Source organism: Mesocricetus auratus, unplaced genomic scaffold, assembly GCF_017639785.1.
Source record: "Mesocricetus auratus isolate SY011 unplaced genomic scaffold, BCM_Maur_2.0 Super-Scaffold_100015, whole genome shotgun sequence".
Lineage (NCBI taxonomy): Eukaryota > Metazoa > Chordata > Mammalia > Rodentia > Cricetidae > Mesocricetus > Mesocricetus auratus.
In genome coordinates this window covers 1,318,754-1,343,089 of record NW_024429198.1, presented here as the reverse complement: position 1 = coordinate 1,343,089, position 24,336 = coordinate 1,318,754, and the positions used below count along the sequence as shown (strand labels likewise).

At 38.6% G+C, this 24,336-nt stretch overlaps 1 protein-coding gene across 1 annotated transcript in view; it reads right to left on the bottom strand.

Moving 5' to 3' along the window:
- The window catches only part of C6 (complement C6), a 94,479-nt gene that overhangs the window by 60,647 nt on the left and 9,496 nt on the right, over nucleotides 1-24,336 (bottom strand). The window contains exons 4-6 of the mRNA XM_040757751.1: nucleotides 23,612-23,756; nucleotides 17,127-17,268; nucleotides 1,792-1,930 (exon numbers count right to left, since the gene is read on the bottom strand). Of these exons, the coding sequence (XP_040613685.1) occupies nucleotides 1,792-1,930; nucleotides 17,127-17,268; nucleotides 23,612-23,756 (426 nt within the window). The remainder of the gene's footprint in view (nucleotides 1-1,791; nucleotides 1,931-17,126; nucleotides 17,269-23,611; nucleotides 23,757-24,336) is intronic.

The window sequence follows — 24,336 nt, the reverse complement described above, 5'->3', positions numbered from 1 at the left end:
TGAGCAGCAGCAGCAAACAAGAGTCCAATTTGTAATGTCCACATTCTCACTAGAGTGTGGTCAAATTCCTGGTGGCCAGGCCTTTAAAGAAAACTGAGTCCTTCTCCAACCACACAGCCTGTCCAGAAGCCATCAGTTGTGGAGAGCTACACTACAGTACCCATATCATGATTTTAAGAGTTCTCTTCTATGTCTTCCTGTCTAGGCTGTTACTTTGATGGGGATAGGTGTAAGGGTTGTCACAGAAGCCTTCTATGTTCCCTTTTCTCGACTGCAGTCATCTATACCACTCCAACAGTAGCTTCCTTGTCCTTTACAGTTAGCAGAAGCACGGATCATGGGCTTCTACATGGTGTCTGGTGACAGCACAGACCACAGACATCCTCATGATCTCTGGCAGCAGCATGTGCCATGGACCTCTACATTTTATAACTTTATGTATATGAGTGTTTTGCTTGTTTGTACGTCTCTGCAGTACTTGCATATCTGGTGCCTGCAGAAACTGGTCTTGAGCTATCAAGTAGTGCTGGGAACCAAACTCGACATCCCTGCAAGAGCAGCTAGTGCTCTTAACCACTGAGCCATCTCTTCAGCCCCTGAAGCGGTTATTTTTGCATGCCTTAATTATGTAAAGTGTTTCATTATGATATTGCCAATGATGAGTCTGATTTTTTAAGACTGATTGTGATTTTAGTGTTGTATGGGATTTAATTTAAAGTATACTTCAGAGATCTACTATTGAGACAAAAGAGGGTGGGAGAGATTCTGTATGACCCTGTCTCCACTCTCGTTTGCCTGCAGCCATGTCAGAGGAACAGCAGGTGGCAACTGAGCTTCAGGAGTTTGACTCATGACAATGCAAGACACTAATCTTGCATGGGCAAGGCCCTGAGGACTATGGCTCCAGAATGTCTCTTGTTAGTACTGTGCTTTTACATGTTTGCCACTGCCATTTTTCCTTGGTATCTGGCATGGGATGAATGGATGTGGGGACATCCCCACTACTTTTAATGCAGTGCGATTATCTCATGGAAATGTCCCTTTTCTACTGGGTATTTTTACTTGTGGATTATTATGAAGATGATTTCCTCTTGGGCTGTACTGCCTCACCACAGTAATGATTTAATGCAATAACAGCGTTAGTTCAAGTAGAATTTTGATGATTAAGGATTTTTAACTAATATAGTAAGGAATTATTATAGAGGTTAGTTTAGTGAGAAAACTAATATAGGTAAAGACAGGATATGGTGCTGTGTCAGCATCTGATAAAGCAAGGACTGCAGAATAGAAAATAGAAGCTAGAAAATGCCATGCAGTTAGGATTTGTTAGTTTCTATTGAGGAGTTGTATAGACAACTCTTGAGGAGTGGTTTAGGTTAATGATTAGGGAAAACAATTGAGTCCTAGGAGCTCAAGTTCTTTTTGATACTGGGAAATGTGTTCACGGGTTTTGGTGTGCATCGTAGCTAAAACAAAGCTTTAAGCAGTTGACTTCTTGTAACTAGGAAACAAAGAATTGGATAGTTAGTTAAGATACTTCAACAGGACGCTAAAATATGAAAAGTGAAATAAGTAACCTGTTTTTCTGGCAGTTGGAAAAACTATTGCCTATGTAAACAATTATGGCTAAAAGATTCCTGACCTACAAGAAGCCTAAAAGGTAACTGTTTAACTGCATGTGGGTTCTTGGGGATAATTTGTTTTCTACATGTAATATGCAAAATCTCCTCTAAGAACTTAGCTTATAACCATAATCAGTGTTGGAGCGGATACCACACTACACCGCCATACCTCGAAGTTGACAGTTTCCAGATTGGCTGGAACACGGTATGGATTACTTGCTCGACTGCTTTTGACAGTTTTACATATTCCTCCAGTGAAAGAGTTATCAAGGACATCCCCTCTGGGCTCCCCTGCCAGAAAATGAAACCTGGAAACAAAGCAATTTTCAAGAATTCAATAGATGTAGAGCACTCTTCAAAATTTACCTTACTTATATGAAAGAAATTCTTTTTCCTAGACATTCTTGACTTCTGACAAATGACTCCAAGGGAAGGTTCCCTTATTCTTCTCTATGATGAGCCATCCATAAAAAGTGAATGTCCCCTACTCAGCCCTATTAACTCAGAAAGGGCTGGGATTTCAATATGAAATAATTTGAGCTTATAATTTTTACCATTTGTAAAGTTGACACAGACATTGGAAGCATATTATGATAAGGTAAAATTATTGGTAGAAAGTAAATTATGAAATAGTAATATGAAAATTTAATAGTGTTGTAATAATAGTTCTATATTGTGGTACAATTAAACTTAAAATGTCTTTTATTCATCAAATGCTTATATATAATTTATTAACCTCCTATAAACTAAGCAATAGTAAGTGCTTTATAAACATTAAGCAGTTTAACATTTATACATTATAGATAAAGTTTTATATTTTATAGATAGAATTATATTTTATAGGTAGCCTTATTTATACTTATTTTACAAATAAAGAAATTTCAGCACATAGAGATTAGTTGAGTTAAAATCATGTGTTCAAAAATTATTAGCAGCTTGAGGAAATTTTTTCATTCATCTCATAGTCTTTCAGTTTCTTAGAGACTGTAATACATATTCTCTGAGAAGAGTGGTTTTTGATCAAAAGTTTGGCAATGTTCCATTATATAAATGATAATTTTCTTTATAAAATCATGCTAGAGTCTTTAAAAATACAAATGGTCAGTCTCTATTGTGCTTGATCAGGTAGCCTTGTGTTCCATAGGATACAAAATATGGTTCTAGAGACTAACATTGGGAAATTCAATGTAGTAGAGGAAGTGCTCTCTACCCTGTCTCACTAGGGATAGATACACATGTGCACTTTTCAGTTCTGATAGTGGCGTGTGCTCAAGTGGACACTGCATCCTCCAGAAGGTAATGCACCACAAACAATGAGTAAATGGCTTCACCTTTCTCAGAGGCTGCATTACTGACTTCCTGCTTATGCAAGAAAAGACAAATAGATTCATTTATTTGGGAAGGCATCAAGAAACAGTTCAACATGTGGATTTGGGTCCTCTGTTGTAATGCATTTGGATTTAGATTATATAATTAATTATTCAGACATTTAATTCTAACCAGTTGGCACAATGTCCTCAGAGCAAGGTGAGTGATGGAAGGTGGAACAAAGAGGGTAAACTGGGTAGGATGAGGGTTGAGGAGGTGAATATTAGCACAGCACAATACAGCCATATGAAAATGCCACTACAAGAATGCCTGAGAAAGGTAAGAGAGGAACATGCAAAATGAAGTTAGAACATTACAAACAAAATATTGGCTAATACAAAAAAGTTGTGATGTTTCTACCACGCATTTCAAAGCATCTGCAATTTTTTTCTTCCTTTAAAAAATGGAGGTAGCAATTGCTACCTCCAGGTAGTTTGGGGAGTTAACAATGGTTGACACATGATTGCTAGCCTGCCCTACATGCATAATAGTATATTTTAGTTTCCCTAGTTTTCCAGCGGAGAAAATGGACTTTAATATCATTAAATGAGTTGCACATTGACTTCAAGAGTGATTGCTTGAAGTATTTAACACCAACAGACAAAAGTCAACCGTGCATATAATGCAAACCAGAACTATAATAAGAAATTATCTTACTTTAGTTAAAATGCCAATTACTCAAAAGATAAACAATAAGAGATATAGGTAGAGAAACAACAAAACAAAAAGGGGGACAGAGGGTGTATTAACCAGTACAGTCACTATGGAATACAGTATAGAGAATCGCGAAATACACTAGAAATGTCCCACAATACAGCATCCCTACTATTGATATGTATTCAAAGGAGTAGTCATTGTATATATCAAAGAAACATCTTTACTCACTTTACTGCAACACTATAATAGTCAAGATATGAAATTAACCTAGATGTACAGTGAAAGATGAGTACTCAATGAAGTGTCTGGATAACAGATGTGTCCATTTCCCTGATCTGATAGTTAGACACTGTACATATGTATTCAAAAGCTACATTGTACCTCATAGATAATCATGACTACAACATGCTGGTTAAAATGTATTTAAAATGTTGACTATTACAAATAAAATTCATTTGTACTCAAGAACAACATTTCCATTTATAATGGAATTTAAAAGAAATGTCTTGCTGTCTTCCAGAGCCTGGGGATTGCTACAGAGCCTCTCCTCCTGGCAGGAGTCACATACCCCAGATACCTGGTCTTCTCTTCCACCAATGGGACCAGGGGACCAGGTAAACCAGGCCCTGTATCTGGGCCTGCCTTCCAGTGCCTGGGAATTTCTGGGGACTGCTATAGAGCAGCCTTCTCGTCTACCAACAGGACCAGGGGATCAGTGCCTACAGACCACCAGTGGGAGCCTACCCACCCCAGATTCCCTGTCTTCTTCTCCACCCACAGGACCAGGACTAGGCACCAAGAAGAGGAGAACTACCAGAGTATTGGACTTGCTTTCACCCACCAAAAGGTAACTCTGGTCCCCTAACCACCAGACCAGTAAGGGGCTCTTTCTACACCCACCATAAGAAGAGATGGGAAAGAGACAATACAAAAACACACTCAGCAACAGAAAAACAAATATGACGCTGCCAGATTCTAGAGACTCCACAACAGCAAGACTCCAACATTCCAATGCAAATGAATCAGAAGAGAATGACCTTAAAACCACCTTTATGAAAATGATAGAGGTCCTAAAAGAGGATATAGGAAAATCCCTCAAAGAAATGGAAGAAAAAACAAACCAAAAATGCAAGAAATGGAAGAAGAAACAAACCAAAAAATGCAAGAAAAGGAAGAAAAAACAAACCAAAAAAGGCAGGAAATGGAAGAAAAAGAAAACCAAAAAATGCAAGAAATTGAAGAAAGAACAAACCAAAAAATTCATAAAATGTGACAAATGGACATAAAGATGACCCGAAAATTACAAGAAACAATGAAAACAGTGAAAGGGTTGAAAACTGAAATAGAGATAATAAAAAAACATAATCTGAAGAAAGGCTGGAAATAGAAAAGCTGGGCAAATGGTCAGGTACTACCGATAGAAGAATTACCAACAGAATACAAGAGATGGAAGAGAGAATCTCAGGTGTTGAAGATACACTAGGAGAAATGGATTCATCAACCAAAGAAAATCTAAGTCCAACAAATCCTTACCACAAAACATCCAGGAAATATGGGGCACCATGAAAACACCAAACCTAAGAATAATAGGTATAGAAGAAGGTGAAGAAAACCACATCAAAGGGGCAGAAAACATATTCAACAAAATCATAGAAGAAAACTTACCCAACCTAAAGGAAGACATGCCAATGAAGGTACAAGAAGGTTACAGAACACCAAATAGAGTGGATCACAAAAATGTCCCCTCACCACATAATAATCAAGACCCCAAATATACAGCAAAAAGAAAGAATACTAAGAGCAGCTAAGTAAAAAGGCCAAGTAACATATAAACACAAACCTATCAGAATTACATCTGACTTCTCCATGGAAACTCTGAAAGCCAGAAGGTCCTGGATATTCTACCAACACTAAGAGACCATGGATGCCAGCTCAGACTACTATACCTAGTGAAGCTTTCAATCACTGTAGATGGAGAAAACAAGATATTCCATGACAAAACTAGATTCAAGCAATACATATCCACTAGCCCAGCCCTACAGAAAGTTTTGGAAGGAAAACTCCAACCCAAGGAATTCAATTACAACTAGAAAAACATAGGCATTAGATAATCCCACCTTACCAACAGCCAAAAGAAAAAAAGGGTGGAATTCCACACATAATTACACCACCAACAACCATTCCAAATTAAAGAAGAATGAGCAATAAGTTTGTCATTAATATCACTCAGTATTAATGGTATTAAGTTGCCCATAAAAAGACACAGGCTAACAGAATTGACTCAAAGACAGAATCCATTCTTCTGCTGCATACAAGAAAAACACATCAGCCTCAAAGACAGACATTACCCCTGAGTTAAAGGTTGGGAAAGGATTTTCCAATCAAATGGACCCAAGAAACAAGCAGGGGTAGCAATGTTAATATCTAACAAATTAGACTTTAAAATAAATCAATCAAAAGACATGAAGAAGGTCATCATATACTCATCACAGGAGAAATCCACCAAGATGAAGTTTCAATTCTGAACATCTATGCCCCAAATACAAAGGCACCCATGTTCATAAAAGAAACATTACTAAAACTCAAATCACACATAAAGCCCCACACACTTATAGTGGGAGAGTTCAGCACCCCACTCTCACCACTAGTCAGGAATACCAGACAGAAACTCAACAAAGAGGCAAAGGGTCTAATAGAAGTAATGACCCAACTGGGATTAACAGACATCTATAGAACATTCAATCCAAACACAAAAGAATACACCTTCTTCTCAGCACCACATGGAACCTCCTCAGAAATTGACCACATACATGGCAGCATATCAAACCTCAACAGGTACAAAAAAATTGGATTAACTCCACGCATCTTATCAGACCACCATGTGTTGAAATTAGAATTCAACAACAACACAAATTACATAAACCTATAAACTCATGGAAATTGAATAATGCACAATTGCACCATTCCTGCGTCAAAGGAGAAATAAAAAAAGAAACTAAAGACTTCCTAGAATTTAATGGGAATGAAGATACAACATGCCCAAACCTATGGGACACTTTGAAAGCAGTTCTACGAGCGAAGTTCACAGCACTAAGTGCCCACATGAAGAAACTGGAGAATAGTTACACTAGATTATTAACAGCACAGCTGAAAGTTCTAGAACACAAAGAAACAAACTCCCCCAGGAGGAGTAGATGCCAGGAAATAATCAAACTGAGGGCTGAAATCAATAAAGTAGAAACTAGGAAAACAATACAACGAAGAGTTGGTTCTTTGATAAAATCAACAAGATAGACCAACCATTGTCCACACTTACCAAACAGCAGAGTGTAACAAGCAAATTAACAAAATCAGAAACGAAAAGGGGGACATAACAATGGACTCAGGAAATTCAGAGAATCATCAGGTCATACTTTGAAAACCTGTACTCCACAAAATTAGAAAATTTAAAGGAAATGGACAATTTTCTGGATAGCTATCACTCGCCAAATCAAGAACAGAAAAGCAATTTAAACAGACTTATAAACCTTAGGGATATAGAAGCAGTCATCAAAAGTCTCCCAACCAAAAAAAAAGCCCAGGTCCAGATGGCCTTAGTGCAGAATTATACCAGAAATTCAAAGAACAGCTTATACCAATTCTTCTCAAAGTATTTCCTGCAATAGAAGCAGAGTCTTTGCTAAACTCTATGAGTCTTCAATGACCTTGATCCCCAAGCCTCACAAAGACACAACTAAGAAAGAGAACTTCAGACCAATATCCCTCATGAACATTGATGTAAAAATACTCAATAAAATACTGGCAAATCTGATCCAAGAACACATCAAAACAATCATTCACCATGATCAAGTAGGTTTCATCCCAGGGATGCAGGGATGACTCAACATATGAAAATCCATCAATGTAATCCACCATATAAACAAGCTGAGAAACAAAAATCACATGATCATCTCACTAGATACAGAAAAAGCCTCTGACAAAATCCAACACCCCTTCATGATAAAGGTCTTGGAGTGATCTGGGATAACAGGAACATACCTAAACATAATAAGAGTTATATACAGCAAACCAAAAGCCAACATCAAAGTAAATGGACAGAAACTCAAGGTGATTCCACTAAAATCAGGAACAAGACAAGGCTGTCCACGCTCTCCATATCTTTTCAATATTGTACTTGAATTTCTAGCTAGAGCAATATGACAACAAAAGGAGATCATGGGGATACAAATTGGAAAGGAAGAGGTCAAACTTTCACTGTTTGCAGATGTTATGATAGTTTGCATAAGTGATCCAAAAAACTACCAGGGAACTTCTACATCTGATAAATACGTTCAGCAAAGTGGCAGGATACAAGATCAACTTAAGAAAATTAGTAGTCCTAATATATACAGACAATAAAAGGCCTGAGAAAAAAATCAGAGAAACATCACCCTGTACAATTGCCAGAAACATCATAAAATACCTTGGGGTAATGCTAACCAAACAAGCAAAAGACCTGTATCGCAAGAACTTTGAGTCTTTAAAGACAGAAATTAAAGAAGACATCAGAAAATGGAAAGATCTCCCATGCATTTAGATAGGTAGGATCAATGTAGTAAAAATGGCAATCCTGCTAAAAGTAATCTACAGATTCAATGCAATCCCCATTAATATACCAGCAAAATTCTTCACAGACCTTGAAAGAACTATAATCAATTTTTTGTGGAAAAACAGAAGACCAAGGATAGCCAAAACAACCTTACTCAACAAAGCAACATCTGGATGCATCACCATCCCTGACTTCAAGCTCTATTATAGAGCTGTAGTCCTGAAAACAGCTTGGTATTGGCACAAAAATAGACATGTAGACCAATGGAATTGAACCGAACACCCTGATATTAACCCATACATGTATGAACATCTCTCATTTTCGACAAGAAGCTAAAAATACACAATGGAAAAAGAAAGTAACTTCAACAAATGGTGGTGGCATTACTGGATGCTGGCATGTAGAAGAATGTGGATAGATCCATGTCTATTGCCATACACAAGTCTTAAGTCCAAATGGATCAAAGACCTCAACATAAATCAAGCTACACTGAACCTCTTAGAAGAGAAAGTTGGTGGTACCTTTGAACAAATTGGTTCAGGAGACTGCTTCCTGAACGTAACACCAATAGCACAGATACTGAGGTCAACAATTAATGCATGGGACCTCCTGAAGCTGAGAAGTTTCTGTAAGGCAAAGGACACAGTCAGCAAGACAAAAAGGCAGTCCACAGATTGGGAAAAGATATTCACTAACCCCATATCTGACAGAGGGCTGATCTCCAAAATTTACAAAGAACTCATGAAGCAATTCTCCCATACACCAAAGAATCCGAATAAAAAGCTACAGAACTAGAGAATTCTCAATAGTGGAGCCTAAAATAGCTGAGAGAGAGCTCAACATCCCTAGCCATCAGGGAAATGCAAATGAAAACAACTCTGAGATACCATCCTACTCCTGTCAGCGTGACTAAATCAAAAACACCAATGACAGTTTATGCTGTAGAGTTTGTGGAGAAAGGGGAACACTCCTCCACTGCTGGAGGGAGTGCCAGCTTGTACTGCCACTTTTGAAATCATTATGGAGATTCCTCAGAAAAATGGGAATAAACCTACCACAAGACCCAGCAATTCCACTCTTAGTCCTATATCCAAAAGATGCACATATATAAAACAAGGATATCTGTTCCACTATATTCATAGAAGCATTATTTGTAATAGCCAGAACTTGGAAGCAACCTAGATGCCCCTCAACTGAAGAGTGGATAGAGAAAATGTGGTACATTTACACAATGGCATACTACTCAGCAGAAAAAACAATGGAATATTGAAATTTGCAGGCAATTGGTTGGCACTAGAAGAATCCATCCTGAGTGAGGTAACCCTCTCACAAAAAGAGAACCATGATGTGTACTCTCTCATATATGGATTTTAGATAAAGATCTGGGGAGTGCCAGCCTACAATCCTACTGCCAGAGAGTCTGGAAAACAGAACTTTCATTCAATGCCTGATGGAAGCAGATGCAGACTCCTACAGCTAAACACTGAGCTAAACTTAAGGAACCCTGTGACAGAGAGGGAGGACTGATGAACAAAAGGGTTAAGACTGGGCTGGTTTAACCCCCAGAAACAGCTGATCTGACAAGGGTTAGCTCTCGAACCCCTGACTGATGGCTGGGAACTCGTCATGAGACTGATCAAGAACCCCTGCATGTGGGCATCAGTGAGGAGACCTAGGCAATCTATTGGGCCTTGGGTAGTAGATCAGTATTTATCCTTTCCATACAAATGGACTTTGAGTGCCCATCCCACAGTGAGTGATACACTCTCACCCTGGCCTTTTGGGTGATGGTCTAGGCTTGCCCTGGATGAAATGACAGACTGTGGACATCCCATGTTGGGCCTCACCCTTCTGGGGAAATGAGGGGGTGCTGGGGGGTTGGTGGGAGGGCGTGGGAGGAGGGAAGGAAAAGGGAGAGGGACCTGGGATTGACATGTGAAGCAACATTGTGTCTAATTTAAATTTAAAATTAAAAAAGAAATGTCTCAGATATATACTGAAAAAATAAAAGAGTTCCTAACACCTAAAAAGTATAAAAATTGTTGGAGCAGTCAACAAGGGCTCAATAAGTAGAAAGATACCCCACATTTATGAACTGGAAGAACTTTTATTATCAACATGTCAGTGCTTCCCAAATTGATATCTGAATGTGGACAGCCCAATCTAGATCTGTTACAGTCTGCATGAGAAGTGTCCTCCTAGAAGGCTCATGTGTACCTAGTTGTAGCACTGCTTTTAGAGGTTCCCTAAGGGGAAAGAGACTAGCAGGATGAAGGTTAGTTGAGCTTGTTCTTGTAGCTGAGTCTTTTCAGTGTTCCTCAGTCTCTCTCTATCTCCCAGCTATGAGTTGAGTGGCTTCTTTCATATGCCCAGAACAATATGATGATCTGTCTCATCATTGGCTTGGGATAAACAGTCAAAGACTCTAGACTGAATTTTCTGAGACTATGGGAAAGATCTGAAAACAAATCTTCCTTTAGTTGTTTCTATAAGATATTTTGTTACAACAATGAAAAGTGCAATATAAAATCTAAGCTGACTTTTCATCATAAAAATTGGAAAACTGATTTGAAAATAGTCAAAAGAATCTTGAGAAACAGGAACAACATCAGAAGAATCACATTTTCTATTATAAATTATACTTAAAGAATCCAAGTGATGAAGATGGTGTGAAACTAGGAAAGACAGACGCATAGATCAATGGGATAGAAACAACCTCAATGATCTCTTGTTTCTTCCAGTTTCAAGTTCAGGGTGTAATATTCATCACCTATAAGGTGACCCCATAAATTAGCAACTGCTCTGTTTGCTGAACACGGAAGCTATGAAACACAGGAAATTGAAGTTTAATTGGGAAAAAACTAAATGATAGAAAAAACTTTAATACAATAACCAGTTTTTAATTTACTAATGACTAGTATTTATTAATGATAATTTATAAATATTTACTAAGTGAATAACCTAATAAACTGTGTAACAAAAGAGATATTGTCAATGAAGTAAAAAAGAATACATAAATAAATTCATATATCTGTGGTCAGTTGATTTTTGGTTAGAATGTCAAGACAATCCCACAAGGGGAAATTAAAGGTTTTTTTTTTACATTTTTAACCAATGGTTATTTTTGTGATAATTTGATAGTCATGTGAAAGTGTGTGAATTCTGAACAATTTTTCATATGATAAAAAAATTAGCTCAAAGTGGATCACATATTAAAATTCAAAAGCTAAAATTCTACAGAAATTCAAAGGAAAACTGTAAAACTAAATCTTTGTGATTTTATATATAGGCAAAGTCTTCTTAGATGATATGCTAAAATCATACACAACAGAATAAGTAGATATATTAGAGTTTATCAGAATGAAAAATTTATACTTCAGGGCAGGAGACATAGCTTATTCTTTAAGATTGTCTGCACTTCCACTGACAGAGAGTCTGGGAAACAGGAAAGAACCTAAGAGAGATATGCATTGTACCCCAGAGAAGAGGAATGAGGCACAATCTCCTGAACAGATTGGGAACATGGAGAGAGGTGGGGGGAGGAGTGGGAGCTGGGAAGAAGAGAAGGGGAGAAGAGGAAGAGAGAGTAGGTCATGGGGGAACAGGAAGTTTGAATGGGGAGTAGAATAGGGGGAGAACAGGATGAGAAACACCATAATAGAGGGAATCATAGGTTAGAAGACAGATCAGGCACCAGAGTGACCTCGAGTGATCTAAAGGGATGACACCAACTGGCAAGCTGAGCAATAGTGGAGAGATCACCTCGAATGCCCATTCCTGATAATGAACTTGATGTCTATAACCATCCTGGAGCCTTCATCCAGTGACTGATAGAAGCAGAGGCAAACACCTACAGTTAAACACTGAACTGAACACATGGAACCCAGCGATAGAGAGAGAGGAGCGATGAGCAAATTGGCAAAGAATGGGCTGGCAAAACAAGCAGAGACAGCTGATCTGAACAAGGGGAGAGCTCTTGGACCCCAGACTGACAGCTGGGAGGCCAGCATGGGACTGATTCAGACCCCCTGAATGTGAGAGTCAGTGAGGAGGCCTGGGCAACCTATGGGGCCCTGAGCTGTGGATCAGTGTTTATCCCTGGCATACAAATGGACTTCGTGTGTCCATAACAAAAAGAGGGATGCTCTCTCAGCCTGGACTCTTAGGGGAGTGCCTGGACCCTGCCCTGAGTGAAGTGACAGACTCTAGATATCCCCTATGTGGAAGGAAGTGGGGATAGGGTGGGAGGCTAGGGTAGATGGTGGGAGGGAGAGGGAACTAGGGAACTAGGGAACTGGGATTGACATGTGAAGCAAGCTATTTAAAATTAAAGTAATAAAAAAGTTAAAGAAAAAGATTGCTTTGTGTTTTTGCAGAGGACCTAGATTTGATTCCCAGTATTTACACATGGCATCTTACAATCACCCATAAACTCCAGTCCTACGAAATGTAATACCCTTTTATGGCCTCCATCAGCTTCCACATATATGTGATGCACATAAACTCATGCACACACACTACTGGCTTTTAAAAAGTTTATATTTAAAATGATACCATCAAAATATCAAAACGGCCCAATTGGAGAAAATATTTACAAATAAATTTTCTATCTGCTGAAGAACCTATACCCAGAATATACAAAGAATGCTTATAACCTAATGGTATAAAGAACATATTAGTTCATGGTGTGCAAGGGATAAAAACACCTGAATTGGTAGTTCTTTAGAGAACAGTTGGAAGCAGCTAACAAACACAGGAAAAGATGTTCAACATTATGAACCACTCAGGAAATAAAAATCAAAACCACAATGAGCTGTCATTTCACACCCACCAGGATAAACAGCTTTAATGAAAGGGGGCATTAAAACAGGGAGATGGCTCAGTGGGTAAAAGTGCTTGCTGAGCAAGCCAGAAGACCTGGGGACCCGACTTTGATCCCTGTAATTCATGTCAAAAGTCATATGAGGTGGTGGACATCTGTAATCCCAGTGTTCTGAAAGTGAGATAGGAAATAAGGATAGGAGAGTTAGCATGAAGCTCGTGGTCCATATAGCCTGCTTGGAGTCTGTGGTGCAGCAGCAGAAGCAATAAGCAAGACACTGCTTCCAAAAAAGGTAAAGCAAGAGAACTAGCTCCAAGAAGGAGCTAGTGGCCTGTGGTTCATGGATGTCCATATTCTCTCTCTCTCTCTCTCCCTGTCTCTCACGCATGCACGCACACACTCACCCACACACACACTCCACACACCCTGACTGAACAAAGAAACCAGGGTAGAAGGATTAGGAAGAGCCATTTTGATTCCCTAGTTCAGCTAAGTTTCTGTTTACTGTAAAACTTAAGTTTCTGGTTCTCAGGATTAGACTGTGCACCACCCCGTGACCACAGAATGTCCTATAATAGATGTTCCAGTACAATTTCCTTAACTGCCTGGTCTGACTTCTGTAACCATGCTTACTTGCAAAATCCCCCACCCACTCTATGATTTTGCCATATAAAAGAGGTAGGAGAAATTGGCTTGGGGGCTGTTCTCTTGAACCCCATTTTAGGCGGAGCCTGAGCTGCTGGCCTGGCTCAGGCATGCACCACATAAAGCTTGCTTTGATTTTACCATTAAAAAAAGAAATGAAGCTGAGTGATCTGGAGGGAGCAAGGCATCAAGCAGCAGCCCTGTTCTGTGATGTCTGCTTCAGTTCCTGCTGTCAGGCTCTTGCCTGTACCTCCCATCCTGGATTCCCTTGGTGATGGACTATGACGTATAAACTAGATTAAACACTTCCTTCTCAAAGTTGCTTTTTGGTCAGAGTTAATCAACCATGCAGAGGGTTCTAGCTCCTATATTTCAGTCTCTTCTGAGATGCTTATATTGACTCCTTACCTTTGTGTTTTAAATACACACCAACAATAACTTTAGTTTTCCCTAAGTGTTGTTTTATCTCATTTGCTTTATAGTTCATTGTTTTTCTGGGCTGGAGGAATTGGAGTCTCACACATGTTGGGAAAGGGGCCTTGCACTAGTTAAAAACACAGAAACTAAAAGATATGCAATGCATATATATATATACATATATATACATATGGTCAAACATATTTGTATGAATGCCTTGGCTGAGCCTGATAAGAAAATGAGCCACATGTTTTTATTGTTTGATTCTTGCTTTGGGTATGAGACTTAGTAATTAATGTTGTGGATATAAATAATGCTAATTTTTTTCTCAGAAGACATAATTTTTAAAAACAGCCAGGCACCTAAGAAGATATCTTTTGTGGGTAGAAAAATATTGGAAGGCAAAGAGAGAGGAGGCTGAGATGCTGGAACCAGCTGATTAGAAATTACAGTAAATTTCAAGACTCTCTCCCTGGGGAGAAAAAGAGAGGACTGGATGTCCTTGAGTATGCAGGCTTTGCTCGTTTCTAAGAATCCTTGGGACAACAATCCTTGGTTGTCAGAAGGTCACACAGTCTGCCTGCCAAAGTACACACAGCATGTAGTTTTTCTCATCTGTAGCTCTGGAGACTGGACCCACAGAATGGGAGATGAGTTGTACTATGACCTTCATCAGTCGGAATGTTACAAACACTTGAAAACCAGAGCATTAGAAACACTGTGGTCATCAGCGGGCATTCGGGCTGTGATTTTTCTTGCAGGAAAAGGATAACAGAGAAGCTATTTCTGCATGCTGATTAAAAAATAAAATGTCAAAGCACTCTTATGGGAGTGAGAAGCAATTAGAAAGTCTAAGGGTAGAAGGACAGATCAGTTTGTAGTCATGCAGGATACACATGGGGAAACCAAAGCCCATGATATTAAATAACTTGTCTGTGATAGCTAATACAGAAATGTGTGTGGAACCCAACCCCCCTTACTTCAGACTAATCTCTTCTGTACTTTACAAGTGCTATTGAGTCTGGTCCAATGGTTACTGGTTTTTATTATAAGCCAAATGAGGCTGTGTTTGAGTTGTTTTTCAGACTTCAAGATTCCATATTATGCAACTGTGACAAAAAAAATCACGCCGAAAACATCAGTGAAGAATCCATTTTTTAAAAATTAAATTTAAAAATTCAAAACTTCATTTTGCATTCACATGTGTGTGTGTGGGTGGGGTGGGGTAGTGGGCACATGAATGTCACAAGTGCATGCTATGTCACACATGTTGGGGTCAGAGGACAATATTTAAGTGTTCATTCTGGCCTTACACTTTGTTTTTGAGGCAGGATATCTCTTGTTTCTGGATTCTGCACTGCAGACCCCGAAGTATCAAGCGTGTGAGCCTCCAACAGTCTCCTGTCCCTGTCTCCACCACTGTAACACAGACTGACAGATATGTACTACCACTCCTGGCTTCTTATGTGGATTCTGGGAAATCAAGCCCAGTGGACCATGCTTGTGGAACAATTGCATCTTCCCACTGAGCCATCTCTCTTGCCCAAAAATCAAATGTTTTAAGATCCCATTGTGAAGTAACAGAACCTGGCAACCAGTTGACTTCCTTCTGACCCCAAGTTAAAGGGAGGGCTTTTCATCATGGGAATGGAGGACATAGGAGAGTATTATATTTTTATCAATTTTTGCTTATGTTACAAACTGAAATTTAGTTCCATTTTTGCTGACTTCTTTTATATTCTCTAAACATTTTGAAAATACAGGCACAACCTAATGAATTTAGACTCCCTTGATAAACTGCTAGTGCCCTCCTCAAATAGCAACATTAGGACTTTTGAGTCTTACCCAACAAGGGCTGCATGGTCTCTAGACTTGTTCAGTGTTTTCTCTAAGAGGTTGCTGCAGTGGAGTTATAGAAACAAATTTGGCTTTGAAATCTGGCCTTGAATTCTGGTTCCACCATTCATGGCTTGACAGACCTAAATAAATCTTCTGAAGTTCAGTTTCTCATTATTAAGGTGAGAGCAGGTGATAACACAAGGCTGGCCGCCTATAAGCCACTGACCAACCCATAAATCACATTTTCTATTGGAGAGGATCCCTAGCCACACTGACATGCATATTATTCTATTTTTTCACTTGGTTGTAATCACTCTGCATTTTTTATGGCTACTTAACTACTTCTCCTTTCTTTTCCCATCTCTTCCTTATTTACTCTTGTTTTTGTTTTGAATACTTTATTATCAGAATTAAATAAACAAACAAAACAATAAGGAGAGGAGGAGGAGGAGATTTTTCTGCCTTAAGACACACAAAAATGAAAGAAGGAAAAAGCCACGAGAGAGAGAGAGAGACAGACAGAGACAGAGACAGAGAGACAGAGACAGAGACAAAGACAGAAACAGAGACAGAGACAAAGACAGAGACAAAGACAGAGACAGAGACAGAGACAAAGACAGAGACAAAGACAGAGACAGAGACAGAGACAGAGACAGAGACAGAGACAGAGGATGCCAGGTGGGAGAGGGCCAGTCAAAGCTGCTAGGAAAACTACAGAGGGCACAGGCTTCCCAGTGGGAGCTCTAACTCTTTGCCACATGGTCAAGCTAGGCCTGGGCATTGATGAAGTTAACGATGAAGTGACAATGGGACAGCCCAGTGATGATCCTGAGTAGATTCTCTCTCTTGAAGGTGATGACTCTCTCTCTCTCTCTCTCTCTCTCTCTCTCTCTCTCTCTCTCTCTCTCTCTCTCTCTCTCTCTCTCCACTCTTTACTGTGTCTTACCCTCTCACACAAAAAGATTGTTTTTCTTGCTGAGATTTTGACTCACAGCATAGCCATTAGTAATATTCTCTTTTTTCCTGATCAATGTATTCAGCCACTCAAACATTACTCAACAGTGTGCTGCTTCTTTTCCATGAGTTTGCGCGGTGTCTGTTGCTCTTGTACCTCTCATTACTTCAGGAACACCTTCTTGTCCCCAAGTGGAAAAAGGATGTTACATACCCAGTGCCCATCAGCTGCACGTTAGGGATGGGATAGTATTTCTGTGGACATACTGCCTTTGTTCTCCCACAATGCCTTTCATCTGAATTGTCTCCGCAGTCGTTTTCTCCATTGCATTCTAACTTGTGGGGAATGCAGCGCCCTGGTCAAGAAAGCACACCACAGAATCACCAGCATGTTATCAGTTAGGAAGGCATTTATTAAGGTGAGGCACAAATGTTTTAAAAATAAAGAGAAACTTGAGGGTAAGGTATAGGAGTGTACGAAATGAAGTGATAAATTGATGTTACCTCTAGGGCTTGAGAGTCTAAGGGTCACCATAGGACAATGTAGTTGCTATTGGGCTATTTTTAAGAATATAATTTTCTTCTCTTCCTTTTTTTGTTTGAGGAATATAATTTTAAAATTACATTATAGTGAGCTTTCAATAGAGATATTGGTCTGAGAAGAGTCGGTAGTAGGTTCAGAACTTTGTTTCGATTTCTATGGCAGAGTCTAGATTATTTTTTGTTTAAAAATCCAAAACTATATACACACAAGCAATCTACTTTTGCAAACAATACATTTCCAAATATCTAACAGTTTATGTTGAGTGGGAAAAGCCAGACACTTAACAGTCAACTCATATACTTCTTATTCAAGATTACAAGCTTGACAACTTTAAGTTGTGACTAGTGTCTCACTTAGAGCCAAGTGTCACTAATTTGACTAAATAAATGCTTGAAGGGGAAACTTGAGTATCTGCTAAATTAAAATTTTTATTGCTACAAAAGACTCTTGAAAAACACTTAATTTCACATCTTTTGGTTAATCACTTTCATTTAGAATGTAGAGTGTATTAAAATGATTCTTTAGATTATTCAAAATATTGTCTTATGTTCAGATATCTATTATTATCATGACTAGCATCATAATCAAACAAAACTAAAAGATGGGGGTGTATTTCTCTTAATTTTAAGATATAATTTAGAAGATGTTACTTTTAGGAAACTGTCTCTCTGGGGTTTTTGTTTTTTGTGTATTTCTAATCTTGTTTTAGGTTATTTAACTTGAAACAAAGAGTTATTTTGACTCATGATATAGTTTTTAAATTCTGTTCTTGGTCCTAATAGATTGAAGAAAAATCCAATTTTCGGATGTAATATGCAAGTCTGGCTTACTCTCAGTCATCCCACCATTTTTTTTATTATCTTCTTGCTTACATTACTTTGTGTTGTGACCTCATCACTGGGGTACATGGTATACCTCCATAGACAACACCTACACTATTTTCTGGGTCAGCATTTAGCATCTATATTTAGAAAAAGCTGGCAAACATGAAGGTTGGAAACAGTGTGTAAGGAAGAGAGAACTTTACTTTTAGGTCTTAAATCAATAATCTATGAAATTTAAAATTAGCTAGTTACTTTTCTGTATACCCAGAGTGTACAGGAGCAATGCGGGGTTCATTCATCTGAAATTTCTTTCTGTTTTCTAAATGCAAGTTGGATATTCACATGGGAGTTCAATGAACTATGTATGGTTCATATACTAAAATTGACCCCCTGTATTCATTTTTGTAAATACAGGTTTCCTGGAACACATCCATGCTCATATGTTCATATAAGGGGTTTGATGATACAGGCCAGTTGAGTGATACCAAGATAAATCACATAGACAATAAAGCTGATATTGGACATTTGGATGTTCACTAAAGCATTTGTTGAAATTGGATCTGAACTGTGCAAAGTGGTAGTAGCTAATGAGCTAGTAATTAACAGATGAGTATCTATAAATAAAGTATTCAAGATTTTACTATATTCTAATATAACTTAAACATCTGTTCTTAGAAATCTCAACACATTATATTTGAATGTTGCTAACATTTAAACCAATATGATATCTTATTATTGTGGGATAGAGATAGCCTTTGGAGCCAATCATGAAAATTTATATTATTTAGGATTCACCTGACATAATATCTCAGTAGTCTTTTCCTGACAATTAAAAATGTATCTTAATCTGTCACTTCTTTTTTAACTTGGTTTCTATATTTATGTATTTGATGTGTGTGTGTGTGTCTGTGTGCGTGCATGCACAAGTACATGTATACTTATGTATTTGATGTGTGTGTGTGTGTGTCTGTGTGCGTGCATGCACAAGTACATGTATATTTATGTATTTGATGTGTGTGTGTGTGTCTGTGTGCGTGCATGCACAAGTACATGTATATTTATGTATTTGATGTGTGTGTGTGTGTCTGTGTGCGTGTATGCACAAGTACATGTATATTTATGTATTTGATGTGTGTGTGTGTCTGTGTGCGTGCATGCACAAGTACATGTATATTTATGTATTTGATGTGTGTGTGTGTCTGTGTGCGTGCATGCACAAGTACATGTATATTTATGTATTTGATGTGTGTGTGTGTGTCTGTGTGCGTGCATGCACAAGTACATGTATATTTATGTATTTGATGTGTGTGTGTGCGTGCATGCACAAGTACATGTATATTTATGTATTTGATGTGTGTGTGTGTGTCTGTGTGCGTGCATGCACAAGTACATGTATATTTATGTATTTGATGTGTGTGTGTGTGTGTCTGTGTGCGTGCATGCACAAGTACATGTATATTTATGTATTTGATGTGTGTGTGTGTGTGTCTGTGTGCGTGCATGCACAAGTACATGTATATTTATGTATTTGATGTGTGTGTGTGTGTCTGTGTGCGTGCATGCACAAGTACATGTATATTTATGTATTTGATGTGTGTGTGTGTGTGTCTGTGTGCGTGCATGCACAAGGACATGTATATTTATGTATTTGATGTGTGTGTGTGTGTGTGTGCGTGCATGCACAAGGACATGTATATTTATGTATTTGATGTGTGTGTGTGTGTGTCTGTGTGCGTGCATGCACAAGTACATGTATATTTATGTATTTGATGTGTGTGTGTGTGTGTCTGTGTGCGTGCATGCACAAGTACATGTATATTTATGTATTTGATGTGTGTGTGTGTGTCTGTGTGCGTGCATGCACAAGGACATGTATATTTATGTATTTGATGTGTGTGTGTGTGTGTGTGTGCGTGCATGCACAAGGACATGTATATTTATGTATTTGATGTGTGTGTGTGTGTCTGTGTGCGTGCATACACAAGTACATGTATATTTATGTATTTGATGTGTGTGTGTGTGTCTGTGTGCGTGCATGCACAAGTACATGTATATTTATGTATTTGATGTGTGTGTGTTTGTGCGTGCATGCACAAGGACATGTATATTTATGTATTTGATGTGTGTGTGTGTGTGTCTGTGTGCGTGCATGCACAAGTACATGTATATTTATGTATTTGATGTGTGTGTATGTCTGTGTGCGTGCATGCACAAGTACATGTATATTTATGTATTTGATGTGTGTGTGTGTGTCTGTGTGCTTGCATGCACAAGTACATGTATATTTATGTATTTGATGTGTGTGTGTGTGTGTCTGTGTGCGTGCATGCACAAGTACATGTATATTTATGTATTTGATGTGTGTGTGTGTGTGTCTGTGTGCGTGCATGCACAAGTACATGTATATTTATGTATTTGATGTGTGTGTGTGTGTGTCTGTGTGCGTGCATGCACAAGTACATGTATATTTATGTATTTGATGTGTGTGTGTGTGTCTGTGTGCGTGCATGCACAAGTACATGTATATTTATGTATTTGATGTGTGTGTGTGTGTCTGTGTGCGTGCATGCACAAGTACATGTATATTTATGTATTTGATGTGTGTGTGTGTGTCTGTGTGCGTGCATGCACAAGTACATGTATATTTATGTATTTGATGTGTGTGTGTGTGTGTCTGTGTGCGTGCATGCACAAGTACATGTATATTTATGTATTTGATGTGTGTGTGTGTGTGTCTGTGTGCGTGCATGCACAAGTACATGTATATTTATGTATTTGATGTGTGTGTGTGTGTGTCTGTGTGCGTGCATGCACAAGTACATGTATATTTATGTATTTGATGTGTGTGTGTGTGTGCTGTGTGCGTGCATGCACAAGTACATGTATATTTATGTATTTGATGTGTGTGTGTGTGCTGTGTGCGTGCATGCACAAGTACATGTATATTTATGTATTTGATGTGTGTGTGTGTGTCTGTGTGCGTGCATGCACAAGTACATGTATATTTATGTATTTGATGTGTGTGTGTGTCTGTGTGCGTGCATGCACAAGTACATGTATATTTATGTATTTGATGTGTGTGTGTGTGTCTGTGTGCGTGCATGCACAAGTACATGTATATTTATGTATTTGATGTGTGTGTGTGTGTGCGTGCATGCACAAGTACATGTATATTTATGTATTTGATGTGTGTGTGTGTGTCTGTGTGCGTGCATGCACAAGTACATGTATATTTATGTATTTGATGTGTGTGTGTGTGCTGTGTGCGTGCATGCACAAGTACATGTATATTTATGTATTTGATGTGTGTGTGTGTCTGTGTGCGTGCATGCACAAGTACATGTATATTTATGTATTTGATGTGTGTGTGTGTGTGTCTGTGTGCGTGCATGCACAAGTACATGTATATTTATGTATTTGATGTGTGTGTGTGTGTGTCTGTGTGCGTGCATGCACAAGTACATGTATATTTATGTATTTGATGTGTGTGTGTGTGTGTCTGTGTGCGTGCATGCACAAGTACATGTATATTTATGTATTTGATGTGTGTGTGTGTGTCTGTGTGCGTGCATGCACAAGTACATGTATATTTATGTATTTGATGTGTGTGTGTGTGTCTGTGTGCGTGCATGCACAAGTACATGTATATTTATGTATTTGATGTGTGTGTGTGTGTCTGTGTGCGTGCATGCACAAGTACATGTATATTTATGTATTTGATGTGTGTGTGTGTCTGTGTGCGTGCATGCACAAGTACATGTATATTTATGTATTTGATGTGTGTGTGTGTGTGTGTGCGTGCATGCACAAGTACATGTATATTTATGTATTTGATGTGTGTGTGTGTGTGTCTGTGTGCGTGCATGCACAAGTACATGTATATTTATGTATTTGATGTGTGTGTGTGTGTCTGTGTGCGTGCATGCACAAGTACATGTATATTTATATATTTGATGTGTGTGTGTGTGTGTCTGTGTGCGTGCATGCACAAGTACATGTATATTTATGTATTTGATGTGTGTGTGTGTGTCTGTGTGCGTGCATGCACAAGTACATGTATATTTATGTATTTGATGTGTGTGTGTGTGTGTGTCTGTGTGCGTGCATGCACAAGTACATGTATATTTATGTATTTGATGTGTGTGTGTGTGTCTGTGTGCGTGCATGCACAAGTACATGTATATTTATGTATTTGATGTGTGTGTGTGTGTGTGCGTGCATGCACAAGTACATGTATATTTATGTATTTGATGTGTGTGTGTGTGTCTGTGTGCGTGCATGCACAAGTACATGTATATTTATGTATTTGATGTGTGTGTGTGTGTGCGTGCATGCACAAGGACATGTATGTTTATGTATTTGATGTGTGTGTGTGTGTCTGTGTGCGTGCATGCACAAGGACATGTATGTTTATGTATTTGATGTGTGTGTGTGTCTGTGTGCGTGCATGCACAAGTACATGTATATTTATGTATTTGATGTGTGTGTGTGTGTGCGTGCATGCACAAGGACATGTATATTTATGTATTTGATGTGTGTGTGTGTGCGTGCATGCACAAGTACATGTATATTTATGTATTTGATGTGTGTGTGTGTGTCTGTGTGCGTGCATGCACAAGTACATGTATATTTATGTATTTGATGTGTGTGTGTGTCTGTGTGCGTGCATGCACAAGTACATGTATGTTTATGTATTTGATGTGTGTGTGTGTCTGTGTGCGTGCATGCACAAGGACATGTATATTTATGTATTTGATGTGTGTGTGTTTGTGCGTGCATGCACAAGGACATGTATATTTATGTATTTGATGTGTGTGTGTGTGTGTGCGTGCATGCACAAGGACATGTATGCGTGCACGCCATATGCACATGCAGAGGCCAGAGCAACTGACAGCAGTCAGTTTTCTCTATTTTAGGGATTCTAGGAATTGAACTCATGTTGTCAGTCCTGGTGAGAAGCACATTTATTCCTGAGACATCCTTATGGTCCTAATCTGTCATTTGTTTTCAGTTATCCTCATAATAGAGTTGTGCTTATTAATACCCATTCATTAAAATACCTGCTTATGTTTTTCCTTTGTCCTCCTCTTTCTCTCTCTACCCCTATAATAAAGTAGGGCTCTGAACACTATTACTTGAGCAAATGAGTCAGGTAACTGGTCAAGATGACTATGTCTGGGAAGCTGTAATGTCACACCTGAATGCCTTGGTAATGTATAGCATAACAATAGTCCCTGTGGTGCTCACAGTGGGGAGGGACATTTTTTTCATAGCTTTTGCTGGCACTCAGTATATTTAGTGGAGACTGAATAGCTTAGCAGAGTATATTACCACTGTCACAGAGGAATTTATTCTTGCAATCAGCCTCTTCAATTTTGCAGAGCTTAGATGGGACACATGGTTGAAAGGTCACCAGAGGTTCTGTGCATGGTTGTCCCCCAAACTGACTGGGGCGCAGGATAGATCTAACTTTAACCTAAAAGAAAAGTAGAGGAGCATGAATAATTTCAAAGCCAGGTCAAGGTAAAAGTGAAAGTTCATTCAAGAATGATTTTTCCAGTCACTGTTATAATCATCCCCATGGTAACAGTTCCTGAATTGTCCTAACACTTTCCCCCAGTTTTATTATAATGCATATATTTGGTAAGTCACCATTTGGCATGCCTTAATTTCCCAACTTGAAAAATGAAAAACTAGGCTAAAAAGCTTCCAAAGCTTTTCCTCACTCTGAAATTACAGGAATCTAAATTACACCAACAGCAAATGAAAAATGTTTGCTGAGACTCCCCTATGTGCAGGCAATAAAGTAGCCCTTTTATATCCCAGACAGTGTGAAGTGATAAATAGGAAAGTATTTTGAGATCCCTTTGCTTAAGAAAGTCACGGTGGAAAGTGGGTTGACATGTTCTTCACACTTTGAAACATTTTGGTGAGGAGTAAGGTGGAGAGAGAGACTAGAAATATGACAGGATTAACCAGTTCAGACTTAAGTTGTAGAAAACCTTGACTTCAAAATACAGTTTCATTATTAATTAGTGGTACATTCTTGTTCAAAA